Source organism: Heterocephalus glaber, unplaced genomic scaffold (assembly GCF_053883595.1).
Source record: "Heterocephalus glaber isolate CG9 unplaced genomic scaffold, H.glaber_assembly_v1.0 deba00000594, whole genome shotgun sequence".
NCBI classification, from domain to species: domain Eukaryota; kingdom Metazoa; phylum Chordata; class Mammalia; order Rodentia; family Bathyergidae; genus Heterocephalus; species Heterocephalus glaber.
Genome location: NW_028258151.1, coordinates 19,377,690 through 19,392,348, shown reverse-complemented (window position 1 = coordinate 19,392,348; position 14,659 = coordinate 19,377,690). Strand labels below are relative to the sequence as shown.

General features: G+C 51.8%; 1 protein-coding gene across 18 annotated transcripts in view; it reads left to right on the top strand.

Moving 5' to 3' along the window:
• The window catches only part of Shank2 (SH3 and multiple ankyrin repeat domains 2), a 534,108-nt gene that overhangs the window by 372,122 nt on the left and 147,327 nt on the right, over nucleotides 1–14,659 (top strand). For 17 of the 18 annotated variants that reach the window (XM_087205461.1, XM_087205469.1, XM_087205467.1 and 14 more), the window contains 2 exons: nucleotides 7,260–7,342; nucleotides 8,909–9,033. In XM_087205461.1, coding sequence (XP_087061587.1) covers nucleotides 7,260–7,342; nucleotides 8,909–9,033 — 208 coding nt within the window. Of the gene's footprint in view, nucleotides 1–5,554; nucleotides 7,343–8,908; nucleotides 9,034–14,659 lie in introns of those variants that run through there. The other variant, XM_087205477.1, reaches the window with a different exon arrangement.

Here is a 14,659-nt window from a genome sequence, read left to right as displayed (position 1 = left end):
ATGGCTTCTTGGAGCACGCGTCTCCACAGGGTGGGCATGTGGGCTCCGTGGGTTGAGCCCATCATCCTCTCTGATGTGAAAGATGCCACCCTTGTTTGTCCAGTGAGGGTGGTTCCCAGCAGCCAGAAGGAATGTCACCCATGAATGGACAGTCCATATTCATTACCTCCCACGAGTGGACAAACAACATGGACTCCCTAGCAGCAGCCTTGCTGGGGCCAGCACTTAGAGCAGGATGGGCCAGGTATAGGGCTTAATTTGCCTTAATTTATGACAGGGAGGACAGGGGGCAACTCCAAGTAATAGTCACACCAGGAAGCAGGAAGCAGAAAGCTGGAGCAGCAGCACCTGTGGTCAAGGTGACAGATGACTGGGGAACCCCTCCTGTCCACCGGCAACCCGCCAGGCCTTCCAAGGATGAGGCCGCCCTGCCCACCCATGGAGCAGCCCTCTGTGCCACCTGGCAGCCAGCTCTGCCACAGTGAGCTGGGCCAGCTGCCCACACATGGCAGCCAAAGGGCCCAAGCTGGCATGTCTGCCAAGCTGGGCACCTGTTGATCCCCCACCCCGGCACCCCCACCTCCTTCGGAGGAGCCGACAGCTCTCCGCTCAGCCTCATCTTCCTGATTGGCAGAGCCCGGAAGTTTCTAGGACATCCCTGCCACTGCTGCTCCCTGGGGACTCCTCTTTCTAATAGTGCCGTCTCTAGTTCCAGCCGCGGGAGTGGTTGCAGGAGAGTGATTGAGGGAGCTGCTTTCAGGCTTCTGCTCCCTGCCCTGGGGGACGTGGGTCTCACCACCTGCTCTGGGAAGGCACTTTCAGAAACTATAAATGCACCACATGGTCTCTTCAGGGATCTCCCTGGCTCTCCCCAGGTACCACGGCCCTGTGGTACTTGCACCCTGACTTCCAGCAACCCCAGTCCAGATCTGGGCAATATTCAACATATTCAGGCAATATTTGCATGGTCCATATTCAACATACCTTTTTTCCATAAGGAAAAATATCCCTGCCTGGTTTTGATACCTTTGCCTTTAAACCCTGCCTAGGAGTGGCTTTGTGGCAGCCGCTGTGACTTGCTAGCAGCCAAGTCTGCTGGAGGAGTCTTCCAGTGGGAGAGCTGGGACTTACAAGTGGTTCTCACACTGTTGGAATGATGTTTACAGAGACCGGGCTTAACGAGAAGTGGCATTGCCCCATGCAGGATGCGTAGACACTTCATCAGATACTGACTGCCTTCTGTGTCGCTGCTCTTTGGATTTTGGAGCTGGTGGATTCTGTTTTCTCCGGGGCAAATATACTCTGCCTCACCTACGGGCCACTCTCTCACCCTGTGAGAGCCAATACAGCATGCCGGGAACATGGGTGTGGCCACACCAGCAGCTGCAGAGTCATGGTCAGCACTGGGCAGCTGTCACCTTTAGTCATTTAGATGGAAGCAAGAGTGTTGGCCCAGCGTTCTGGCGAGTCAGCCCTGGGCCACTGCCCGGGGCTCAGGCCTCAATGGAAAATATTTAGGGAAGGAGTGGGACAGTTGCTTTTGTGTCCTCTTTTGTCCCCATGAGCCTGCTGTCTTTTGTATCCTCTCTGTCTTCCCGGGAGCCAATCAGAGCCATCACAAGCCTGCTGATGCCTGCATGTACATATCTCACTGCCCAGCCGGGTCTGTGTGGTCACCCTGGTATGCAAGTGGGTGTGTAGTCAGCACGGCACCTCTGCGCATCATGGCTGCTCCCTGTACAGTGTCCTACATTGGATGGACTGCTGTCCTCGCCCTCATCCCTCTCCAGCCCCCAGCCTGTGCACTCCTGGGCACACATGTACCCCCTCCTCTGGAAAGCCTTCCAGGCTCTGGTCCTCCAGCATTGCATCCTTTGAGTTGGATGTGTGTGTTTGTCTCCCCAACTATCCTGGATATGAGTTTCTCTGTCTGCTGTAACAAATCACAAACAGGGATTTGCAACTAGTAAAGCTGGTCCTCTCCCAGCTCCATAGATGGAATTCTGAGGTTAAGGTAGGCCAGGCCCCTTGCTCTCTGGGACAGCAGGGGAGGACATTCCCTGCCTTCTGGCATCTCTGGTGCCTGTAGACCTGTCGATCCCGACTCATGACCAAGTCACTGCCCTGTCTGTCTCAACCTCCCTCTGCCTCTGTCTTATCAGGACACAGTGAGAGATTACAGGCCCCTCCCTAAATCCAGGGTGATCTCTCTCCTCTCAAGATCCTTAACTACATCTGCAAATACTGTGGCCCAGGAAGGTTGCAGTCACGGATAGCAGGAGTGAGGACTTGGCCACCATTGTTCAACCCATAATGCTCAGCATCTTCTCCATGAGGGCCAGACTGACCAGGTTTGTTCCCTCCAAAGGGCCAAGCACTGCACCTGCAGAGCCCAGTGCCTCTACCGAGGACATGCTCAGGGCTGGACAAGTCCTCAGCACCACTGGTGCTCATGGACCAATCACACAGCAGCCTTCTCTGTCATCCCAGAGAGTGCCTAGAGGTAGGAACTGAATTCTGGCCACCGTTAAAAACCACATGACACTTGGGCCCCTGTGGTCCTGCAAGGGGGACACTAGGAGCACCACCAGGCACACCATGGGGGTCTGAACTCCAGGACCACTGCTAGGGCAACCCTGAGTCCCCAAGAGCCTGCTGTCCAGTTCCGGGTTGCTAGTTGCTCTGAGCATATTCAGTGAGCTCTCTCCTGGGGCAGGAAGTGGGACTGTTGGATGGGGCATGGATGCCTTTAGTGGGCTCTGCCTGTGGTTCCCAGGGGACTCTATGTATAGTTGTCTCCAAGGGATGGTGTGTCTCCTGTATAGACACCTTTTATTCTCCATGGCAGCCGATGGCCTGTGTCCCATCTTGCTGTGAACTAGGAAAAGGCACCTTCCCCTCTCTCAAGATGCTTTCTGTCCATCTGTGCCCACATGACCATGATAAAGTACAGTGGCCATCCTGTAGGTCATGTTCTCTGCAGTTACACTGGTGCACGACCTGTGCAGCTGTTCCAAGCAGTACCTGGTGCCCACCCCCTTCCCCTTCCACAGCCCCTGTTGCAAGCGGAAGATGACACAGGCAGGTGTGTTTGTTAAAGAGTCCTCCCACCCTACTCAGAAACATTTGAAGAAGGCACTGCTGGCTGATGGTTTTGTTCAGCCGACAGCTACAGGTAGATGTTGTAGCGCATGGGTGATTCACAGAAGAGTGGGCACAATGTCTGCTTCCTGGGTCCTCACTGTAACTGCTTCAGGCTCAGGTCGATCATGGGTGGGAAAGAAGGGCCCCAGAAGAGGTGTGGGCAAGGCTCTGGGGGGCAGCATGTGGGATGGAAGTTGCCTCAGACCCAGTGACACCAGGTCCGGACCACATCAGGAGAGTGGCTAGCTGCATGGTGGACTCTGGCTCATTGACTTCTGCAAAATTCTGAGGTATCTGCCAAGGCCCTGGGCCACCTCCTCTTTCCTCTCTGGTTTCCTGGGCCTGGCCAGCTGCATGCAGTAGGTGCTCCACTGTGCTGCCGCAGACCCTGCCGTCTGGCTTCCACTGGGACCTGAGGCTCATCCCACCCTTCCTCACTTAGAGCCCTGTGGCCATCCTTAGGTCAGTGCCACCCACTTCCATGGTGTGCTCAACCCGTACTTTAGGTATGTGCCCATTCCCTGTTGCCTGTTGGGGGTGAGCTGTGGGCATTTGGGGTAATCTCCAAGGCGAAGTGAGTGCCAGCATGAGCTGACTCCCTTGGGACAGGGACATTTGCTTCTGGGTGACAGCACAGGTAGATGCATGGTGTGCTAAGGAGAGCAGCTCCCCAGTGACAGGGCGCCAGGGCCTGGCAAGGTGGGTGCTTCTGGGTGTTGACTCACTGGCTCCTCCTAGACCTTCACCCTCCTTGCAGGGGGGAAACTGAAGCTCTGACCAGCCCATCTGGTGAACATCTGAGTGAGCATCCAATCAAACCCAAGGTCCATCTGTGAACACAGTGAATGGGGGTCATGACAGTTGGGGACAGGCCCTTAAGGACCTAAAATGGCACAGGAAAGATGGGTAGGGACAGTTCTTCCTGGTGTCAGAGGCTGAGTAGCTGGCACTTCACTGACACAGAGGACAGACCTATCCCAGTGCAGGGCAGGACAGCAGTCACAGGTCAGGCTAGAAGGTCCCCGGGACAGGTCAGGAATGGCCAAGAAGATTTTGGCCTGGGCAGTAGAGAGATGGGTGGCGTCCCCACAGGAGGACACATCATGAGGTGGGGTTGGCCATGCTGGTCCTGCACATGATTGCTGGTGTGATTCACACATACTGCAGAGGTGACTCTGAGTTGGGGGGTCACTTCATGTGCTCCTACTCAGCGTCCCGTAAAGCCTGGATGATTGTGACTCTCATTTTGCAGAGCAAGGGTCTGAGGTTCGAAGGTCACACTTACCTTCAGGTCAGAGCACAGCTGGGCTTTGAACCGAGCTCCGTGGTGCCCAGGCTGGCACCCTCACCACCATACTGGACAGTCCCACTGGCCTGAAGAGGTCCTCATGGTGGGGACAGCTGCCAGGGAGTACCATAGGCTGTACGGGAGCATGGGAGCGCAGGGTCTGAGCACCTTTAGATCCTACAGGTGACGTGTGCTGGGAATGTCACCTGGTTCCAAGTAGAGTGCAGGGCAGTGGGCTCGGGATATCAGGTGGGCTGTCATCCTCCCAGGGTCTCGGGCTGCTGACATGTAGAGACCTCCTAGGGTCTCTGCAGCTCACATCAGGAGTATGTGCAGGAGGCCAGCAGACTTCCCTTGGCTTTGGCAGCAGGGTCTCTGGAGGACCCAGGTGGAGAGGGAGTCACGTGATCCAGGCTCAACAGCTAGCATGGGGCAGAGAGGGCCAACACCCTTGTAGAGGTGGAGGGGAAGGAGGAGTGTGGCCAGAGGAGATTTCACATAAGGGACCTGAGTCTGTGCTCTACTTAAGGGGCAGGTGTTGGGACGGCAGATGGAGGAGAATCCCTTCCCCAGGATCCTTAAATCCATGGCAGTAGAGCCCCCTCCCCCTGTTCCCCCCTGTGGCTGCCAGGTCCTGACTGGCCGCCAGCTTGCTCCACACTGACAGCAGTTAAAGGGCCCCAGGGCTTTCCCACTAACCACACCACTGTGGGAGGGTGGGCCTCCAACCACAGTAATTCCGAGAGGCCCAGGCCTATTCTTGCTGCTTATGGGTGTGAGAAACAGAATCAGAGACCTTGTTGCTGCTGATCCCAGACAAGCCATGGTCCCTGCCTGTGGGCTCCCAGTGCCCTGGACCCTTGACTGTCCCCAGCCCTTATCCAGTGTCTGTGAGCAGGGCAGGGGGGCTTTGAGGGCTGAGTCAGGAGGGCTTCGAGCTGGTGGTCAAATTCCCCAGAGGTGAGCTCCCTGCATTTGGTGGCATCTCCACCTACAGAACAAGAACGGGGACCAAAACTCTGCCCTATTTCAGCTCATAGTGGGTCACGCTGGATTATAAGGCTGCCCTGCTGAGCTGTGCAGCACCGTCCTGCTGCCTGTTCCTATGAGGCGGGGTCACTCATGTGTCCTGTGTATGACCCTCTGGTCCAGCTGGGACAGGGATGCACTCTGTTGTGTCCCCAACTGCTCCAAACCTCTCTCTCCTCATCTGTAAAATGAGCACTTTGACGGGCTACTTGAACCCTGTCCGGGGCACTCCAGCCAATCACAGGCACTTACGCTCTCCCTCCACTCCCAGGCTTGCTCTGACCACAACTGCTGTGCTGTACCAGCCGCTGGACACTGGGCCATGTGCTTCCAATAGGCAGCAAGTCTGGGGACAGGTAGAGCTGGCCCCAGCTCATGTGGGAGCTAGCAGCCCCTTACTCCCTTCCTTTGCCACTTGTGTCCCCAGGCCTCCCTGATTCAGGGGCATCTGCAGGCCATGGTGCCATCTTTGCACACAGGGTGCCCCCACGCCAACCCTCGGGGCCCTGGGGAAAACTCCCTCCTTTTCTCCACACTGCCCCCTCCTCCAGCGGCTCCTGACTTAACTTCAGGCCGCGCTGATGCTAGTGCGAAACAGGCTGCCCATCTCACACCCCTCAGCGTAAGGGCCACCCAGAAGGCAGGGGAGGGCAACAAGTTAGCCAGGTCCTGGGGCCCGCTGGGCAGCTCCCTAATGTCCTGTACACCCGCGCATGGGCCTGGGGGTGGACAGTCATATGGTGGAGTGCTATTAGTATAAATAAGAGGAGGCTTTACAGGTAAAGCAAAGTTGGGGCTTTTTCGGTTTCTTTCTTTTAAAAAGGAGAATTACTGGACCAAGAGGCGAACAGGGTGGCTTCCGGTCCGTATCACAGGGGGAGCACCACCTGCCCTCTGCTCCCTGTCCCCAGCAACCCACCCTCCTCAAAAGGAGGCCACTGCCCTCGGGGGCTTTGGTGGGACTGAAATGACCAGCCTCCTCCCGCCCAGAGCCCCCGCTTGCTGGTCGGAAGTCCCTCGCTGCGGCCACCGGAGCCACCTCGCCGGCCGCTCCCCCACCCTGCCTGCCGCCAGCCCAGCCTGCGGATTCTCTGCGCGGGATGACGCCCAGGCAGCCACCGCGGTCACGCCGTGGGCTCATCAGATGACTGTGGGGGCTCCTGCCTGATGCACACCACCTTCCCGAGGACCAAGAGAAGGAGGGAGCGCGGGATGCAGCGCCCGGGTCCCTGCATCTCCTGTGCCTGCCACTGGCTCGTGCGCTGCCGAGCACATTGAATCTGATTTTCTCTTTAAGCCTCTTCAAGAAAAAGCAAAACAAAACTGCTGCCTCATTTCTCCTCGGGCTGATTTCATTCCGCTTCCCTGGAAGATGCGTCTGGCCGAGGCAGGCGGGGGGAGCTCATTCATGACAACGCTGCTGTTGCCGCCGCCACCACCGCCACCCGGGCCACTTACTTTCTTTGCTCTCAGCGGCGGCGTCCTGGCCGGGCCCCGGGTGCCCTGAGCCGCTGCTCAGCAGCCGGGCAGCCTCTCCAGCATGCCTGCCTCCTTCCCCCGGCTGGCTCCTGCGCCGCCCGCCCCCCTCTTCCACATCCCATTGTGCCCCGCTCGCCTATCCCGTTAGCCCCCCCAGCTCCGCCTGCACCTCGCTGCCGCCCAGGCTCCTCCATGCTGCCGGGATCCGGGAGCTGGATGATTAATTGGCTATGATGATGAGCGTCCCTGGCGGAGCAGCAGCCACCGTGATGATGACGGGTTACAATAATGGTCGCTATCCCCGGAATTCTCTCTACAGTGACTGCATCATCGAGGAGAAGACGGTGGTCTTACAGAAGAAGGACAATGAAGGCTTTGGGTTTGTGCTCCGAGGGGCGAAAGGTAAGAGAGCCTGGGAGCATTCACATGTTCTGTGTGTGTGTGTGTGTACACCCCTGTATGAAGAATGTTCCCCCGCTTGGAAATAAGCATTAAATAAGCATTTTCCTATGGGCACTTGGTTGCTAGACAACAGTGCTCTTTACCATTCTGCCTTCCTCTGAAAACATCAGGGCTTACTTTAGGCATATTTTTAATTTTCTGTACACAGTATTGCTTGGAACAGGCTCTCGCCCTCCCTCCCTCCCTCCCTCCCTCCCCCCCCCACTTTGCTTTAATCATGGGGATAATCAGTGTCTTATGCTTTAGTTCAGCCACATTGTGGCTGCATTCAGAGCTCCTCATTTCAGATGCACAGAATCACCAGCCCTGAGTTTCAGGTTCCGGGAAACTGCCTGCTCTGGAAGTGGGCTTCAGCTCCAAGGGCAGCAGCATCTGTGTGCTTGCCTCTAAGGTGACTTTGCAATGGGAAGGTGGCAAGATGGTCCCCTCTGCCATGGACTCACTGAGCTGGCAGCACATACATCCCGTGGCCTGTGGTGGGAGGCTCTGGGATGCAGTCCATGGCAATGTACCCACCACATGCCCTTTATGTGGGGGCCTCCCTTCCAAATAAGACAGAATGGCATCACCCCTCGTGAGAAGAGACAGCTGCCCACCGTATGTGTTGAGGTCAGCCATGTGGAAGTTTCATTGTGGAGCTCTTGTACTGCACTAGAGTCCCACACCTGTGTAGAGAGAGGCTCCTTCCCGGCTGGCAGGCCCATCTGCCTTCAGCCCAGGCAGCCCCATGGTGATCTGTACAGAGAAGCTGAATCTGTCCCTCTGTCCCCCGTGCATGTCCAGGCCCATCAATGTGATGTCCTCTTCCTCCCACTACCAGGCATCTCCATGTTCCCAAAGCTCACCCTCAGCCTCTTATGACTACCAAGAAGGTTCCTCTCTTGCCCTAGAGTTGCACTTGGCAGCCATGTGGGCCCCAGCAGCCAAGCCTTGCTCTGCTGAGGAGCAAAGGTCCAGCCCTCCCATGCATGCTGGTTCCAGGGTGGTCACAGAGAGGCAGGCAAAGGAGTCATGAGCAGATTCCAAATCTATAGGCACCTACTGGGTCAGCATTCTGTTGCATCTGTGTTCCAAGTTGAATCCCCCTTGGTCACAAGTCTACGTAGATTTAAAATTGGCAAGTGGTTCAGTGTGGTGTTTCTCCAGCTCTGTGTGGTATGGGAGGAACTTTTCCATTTTTAGAACTGAAAATGTTTAGTCACTGATGCTTTTAAAGAAAATGACAGGCGTGTAGACATGTACTGCAGAACACGTTATTCTATGGTGTCAATGAAGAGACCCAGAAGCATGATGGTGACAACATGCAGGTGGCTTCATGGTTGGAGTTACCATTGATTGGGAATATTATTCTCAAGCTCTTCCCTGGGGGGTGTTGGCCCAGACAATCTCTCCCAGCAGGAGATGCAGGGACCTCTTCTTCCTAGGGCAACCCAGGAGAGACAGGACTGCCAACTTGGAAAACATCTGCCAGGCTTCTAATGAGGTGCTTTTTCTTTGTCTTCCCAGCTGACACCCCCATTGAAGAATTCACGCCAACGCCAGCATTCCCAGCCCTGCAGTACCTGGAGTCTGTGGATGAAGGCGGGGTGGCATGGCAAGCAGGACTAAGGACAGGGGACTTCTTGATTGAGGTAGGGATCCAGGTGTTTGCGTCACTCACTTGGGGAGAGCGCTGACTCTCACCTGGGAGGGGGTCATAGTCATAGCTGTACAACCACAAGGACTGAGCTGGAGTGCTTGTGGAGGCTGCCGTAGGCTTGTGCTGTGTGGCTCTCTCTACCTCCTGTGAATGTTACTTCCTGTGGTATGGAGTTTGACTTGACTTTGAGGGTCTGGCTGTAATTGGAAGGAGGGATTATATGTGGAACTTGGCCATTGGTCTTGAAGTAAAAGGTAGAAAGAAGAGACATGGTTGCCATGATGTTGGAGACATGTGTGGATATGTGGGTGGTTTAGTTGTGACTATAAATACACACCAAGAGAAGTCATCGCCCACTTCTATGTCCTAAGGGCCAGCCAGCAAGCCCAGTGTGACGTTTACTGGCACCAGGTCTGTGATTGGTGGCTCAGAGTTGGTGGATTTGCAGTCAGTGGATGGGTGATCATCTTCAAAGACCAAGGAGCTTGGGCCAAGAGGAGTGGCTTGAGTAGACAGCACTCAAAGGAAGCCTTGATATGCAGGTGCTTGAAAACTAGTTTTTGGTAGCACCTGGAAAGAGGGAATCTCCTCCTCTGTATTTAGAGAATCCCATTGGATGCAGGTGCCTGTGACCTGTGGACTTCACCTGTGATTTGCATGTGGGAGTGTCCAAGGTGTCTGAATCCCCAGAACATATGAGCGTCTTGACTCCCTGGGCAATTAGATGTTGCTTTCAGTTTCATGGTACACAGGAATGTGTTGCTCTTTGGAAATATGAAGACTCAAAGAATGTTGTAGGGTGTTCCTCAGGGCTAACCTGCTAACCCTGCTTCCTGTGAGTCAGAAATCTGTGTACAGATGGAAGGAATGGAGTGGTGCCCTAGACACACGTGCACTCTTTGAAGGAAGAGACCACATTCTGGTCCTGCTGAGATGACCACTTGAAGCCATTTCCCCATTATGCTTAAACTCCCAGTGATGCTTTTCCAGCTGTGACTTTGCTAATGATCACAAGTCTATCAAGAGGCAATAGAAATCCAAAAGGAAGAGAAAGCCAGGTAAGGTGGAAAAGGTGTGTTAACATTCCAACTGTCTCGTGTTGATCTCTATCATTTCCTGAAAAGACAGATTTAAATTAGTCTTGACCAATCAGAGCCAGATTTGGATGAGGAATGAGCTAATTCTGGTTCTTGTGTGTTGAAACTGTCAGATGCACCTCCAGAATGGTGGAGCCCGGAGCCCACTGCAGCTCCATGGGTTAATTCGGTTTGTAACCCTCATAAAAATGCAGAGACTAGGTTGAATCATCTTCTGTAGGATGCAGTTGTGATGTAAATCCCCTTCCTATGTGTGTGAGAGAGAGAAAGAGACAGAGATATAGGGGGTGTGGCCTGGGGCGGGGAGGCAAGGCTGGGGTCTCTGAGTGGCCTGCAAGTGTGTGAGAGTGACAGAGAAAGGGCCCTGGTGAGCTGGCATAGGTTGGTGCTGCTCTTGGCTTTTAATAATAAATGAGGGCTGCAGATGCACAAGCAGACACGTTGTTCAGCTCATTGGATTGTTTCCTTGATAAGCCAGTCAATAAAGGAATGTGGCCGGAGAGGCCTGAGTGCTGTTAGTGAGCTACTGGCTTAGCAGGTGTTGCTGCACGCCTGGATGACCAAAGAGGTATGACATCCTGTCCTGTCCGGCTAAAGCCTCACAAGAATTTGAACCATCAGGAGCTCCTGGCCTTCTATTGTCAAAGCATCTCCTTTGACATTGATCTTAACCTCTGATATGCAAATATATTTGCCATTTTAGAGCAGGTTTTTTTTTTTTTTTTGTACCAAGGATTGAACTCGGGACCTTGCACTTTCGAGGCAGGCCTTGGAACCACTGAGCTAAATCCCCGGCCCTAGAGCAGATTTTTAATTCTGGGGAAGCTCTGAATAATAGGATTCTAGGAACGACCAGAGATGCTCCATTAGGACTGTGTCAGGATTAAGATGTCACACGTGACCCCAGGAAGGGCTGGGCTTTCCACAGCCATGTCCCAAAAGGCTGCTTACTTCAGGTTGTACACTGCTGGCAGTATAGGGTCAGACCCCTGGAGGAACTGGCTCCCCCCAGTTCACTTCCCAACCTACCTCGAGGGGACTCTGAAACCCTCCACTAGGTGCTTAGATTTAAGACTGAAAATCCCTATTGAGTTGTTTTCCTAGCTACTGGATTTCACCACTGAAATATTAACATCATTTATAGCTTTAGAGAGGCTTATTTCTTCCAACAATTTTTCTGCATTTTCCATGAAAAACTTGACCTTCGAGGGATTATTTTAAACAGCCTCATGTGTCCCATGTGGATTTCCATGTGGGCACGAGTTGGTGGGTTTTTGAGCTCTCTGGGAGACCAGAAGTCTCCATGGGAAAAGCTGCCCAAAGTCCCCGCATGTAACCCTCATTTCTCCCACAAGCCTTCTTCTTTGTTGTATTTGAAAGAATCTCAAAAGTATGTCAGACATTTTATTTTCTCTCTAAAAATGCATGCTGTGGTTTGAACCTTTGGACCAAGGGGCCACTTTTGAAGTGAATGTTGGCTTTTAAAGTCTTCAGCATCTACAGGACTTCATTTTTCCATCTTTAACTTTTGTGAGAGCACCCTGCATTGTCATCTTGCTCCAAGCCAGATACCATAATGAAGGGTTTCCTGGGGTGTGTGATTTTCCTGGGTATTTGCTTTCCAGAATTTCTTCCTTCCTCCCCTGCTGAAGCATTTGGGAAGTTTGTTCTTTTATTGTGGTTGATGCTTCTTTGTTGATCACACACACACACACACACACCCCAACCAAAATCAAAAGCTTTCAGTAAAGTTCCATGTAAATGACTCTTTTCAAATTGGAAATTACATTGAGACAGATAGTTGTCAGTGTGTGAGTTGAGTTGTCATAGAACAACTCAGAGGTGGGTGACGAGGATAAGGGTGTCCCTGAGGGTGAGGACATTTGATCACGGTGGTTCTGCAGATTGGTGTACAACATCCATTAACATCCATAGGGGTTTGGTTCCAGGACCCCTGGGGGTACCAAAGTCTGAAATTGTTCAAATTTCTCATATAAAACAGTTTAGCATTTGCATATCATCCATATACATCCTCCCATACACAGTTTAAATCATCTCTAGATTACTTCTAATACCTAATACAGTGTAAGTGCTTTGTAAATGGTTGTTACACTATATTGTTTAGGGAATAACGACAAGAGAAAAATATCTGCACATGTTTAATACCAAGGCTGCCTCTTTTTTCAAATATTTTTCACCCACAATTGGTAGAATTCATAGAAACAGACCCCATGGATGTGGATGGCAGACTGTATTTGCCATCCTCAGAGCAGTTCATTTGCTGGAATCCCCTGGGAGTCAATGTCACTGAGCCTTCCTAGTGGGAGTATCAGCCAGTCTGGAAACAGGTGGTCAGGGAGGTTCCAGGGGCCATGGGAGGGTAGGGTGAGCTTTCCTTCCATGCAGGTTAGGTGTAGAGATGCAGACTCCACCAGCTAGGAATGAGAAGAGCCCGTGTCCTTGCTCAGGACAACAGAAAGCCCTGTCCACACTGTGTTTCACAATGATATGAGCTGAGGAAACCAAAGTTTCCAGGTAAAATCAGCTTCAGGACAGTTTGCTGGCAGCTTTGTCTGCCATCTCTTTGAGATTATCATGCTTGGGCCTCCTTACTCCCATGAGACCCAGAGAGGTCAGAGCTCACTCCCAAAGTTTACATGGAGTCATGAGTCAGGTGTGGCAGCTGCGCATGGAGTCACTAAGGAGACAGGATGCTTCATGTCACTTGCAAGTCCTGTAGGGCTCACCAAGGGCTTTGTCTCATGAGACCTGGCTGGGCATCAGTCACTTGAGGCCTGTTAGCCAGGGAAACCCGACTCAGCCCACACTGTCTGGATCAGAGCCGGGAGGCCAGAGTCAGGAAGGCTGTGAGAAAGCCAGGGTGAAGACACAGGGTCCTGGTGGGCAGGTAAGACAATGGTCCACTGGCCTGATTGGGGTAGAATTTTGAACCTCTTCATCTGTCATTCTAATCTACATCTCTGAGTCCCAACTAGAAGCAAAACTGCACTAATCTTGTAGTAGGATCAGGACTTTTTTCTCACAGACTTCCCATTTGGAAACCTAAGTTGTCCTCCCACCCCTTGAGTTACTTTCAGGAACTAAAATATCCTTGATCTCAAGAAATGTTCATAAAGCAACTTAGCAGTAAACATCTGAGGACAAACAGCAATGACTATCCCCAAAGGCCACATCCTTATTTATAGCCATTGAGAGTGTTTCTGCCAAGCCCTGTACCAACCCATCTTGTTCACACAGCAATCCTATAAAATGAATCTGTTGTCACCTCCATTTTATAGGTGAAGAAACTGAGGTATAGAGAGGTCACATAAGTTGCCCATGATCTTACAGCTGGTAAGGTGAGATGCTTATCCCTAGCTCAAGATCCATGACAGACTTTGATAGGCTTGATGTATAAAAGGGCAAAGGGTAAGGGAATAAACAAAGCATGCTCTGCCAATTTTTATTTTCAAATTAACAAACACTTTTGTTAAATTACTATACCCATTGCTACTGACAGTACTCTCACGTTGTTAGGTAAAAGAATACATTGCCACAAACTGTAGAAATCAGTGCAACAGAGTGTAACAGAAACCCTGCAGCTCAGCTGGGAATCACATCCAGGAATCCATCCTCAGGGAATTGTCTAAAAAGCAGGTAGTGATCACAGCGTAGCAAAAAAATAAGCTTTAGAGAGAGAGTTGGTAGCAGGGAGGAAACAATAGGAAATGGTTAAGGGTATGGAAAACATCTGTTGTGGATCCATGAGAAAACATTAAAAATTATTCCTCCATTCCGCTGCCTGCCTCGAAAGCACAAGGTTCCAAGTTCAATCCCCAATACCAAAAAAAAAAAAAAAATTATTCCTACAAGGAGTTCTTAATACCAATAGGAAATCACTGCATTATATTTTATGAAAAAAGCAGAAACAAAATTATCTGCACAGTATCATGCGAAAAATACCCCTCTCCCCCCAAAAAATCTGGGCACAGAGGAAAAAAGGGTGTATTAACACCTAGAGGGATGGGTTACACTATTTTCTTTTTTCAAATTTTTCTATGTCTTAGATTTTCTACAGTATTAATCTTTTGACAAGTGCTAGTTTGTAAGTGGAAAAGCATTTCTTAGAGAAAGGCCATCCAACACTGGGGAGGGCTGTCCTGGCCTCCTCAGCTAAAGCTTTCCAGGTGTTAATTATTTTCCTGGGGACTTCCCTTGCAACTAGAGGCAGGGCTGGGAAAACTCCTATGGTTTTTGTGATTGTTTTCTTAGCCCTGAAGTGGCCGATCTCATTTTTGTGTTAATTTCCCTAAATAGGTTTTCCCTTGCAATTAAAGCAAGCAGCAATATCCCTCATCCTTGAAAAGCAAGGCTTCAGTTTGCTAATTACTTTTCCCTCATGTTAAATACTTGCACTAGAGATAGCCTAGACTGTTTTATCACCGGTTTGTATTGAAGTAAGGATACTAAGATAGATGCCCTATTGTTTTCCTCAGAGGCCATATGAGTATGTCACAAAAT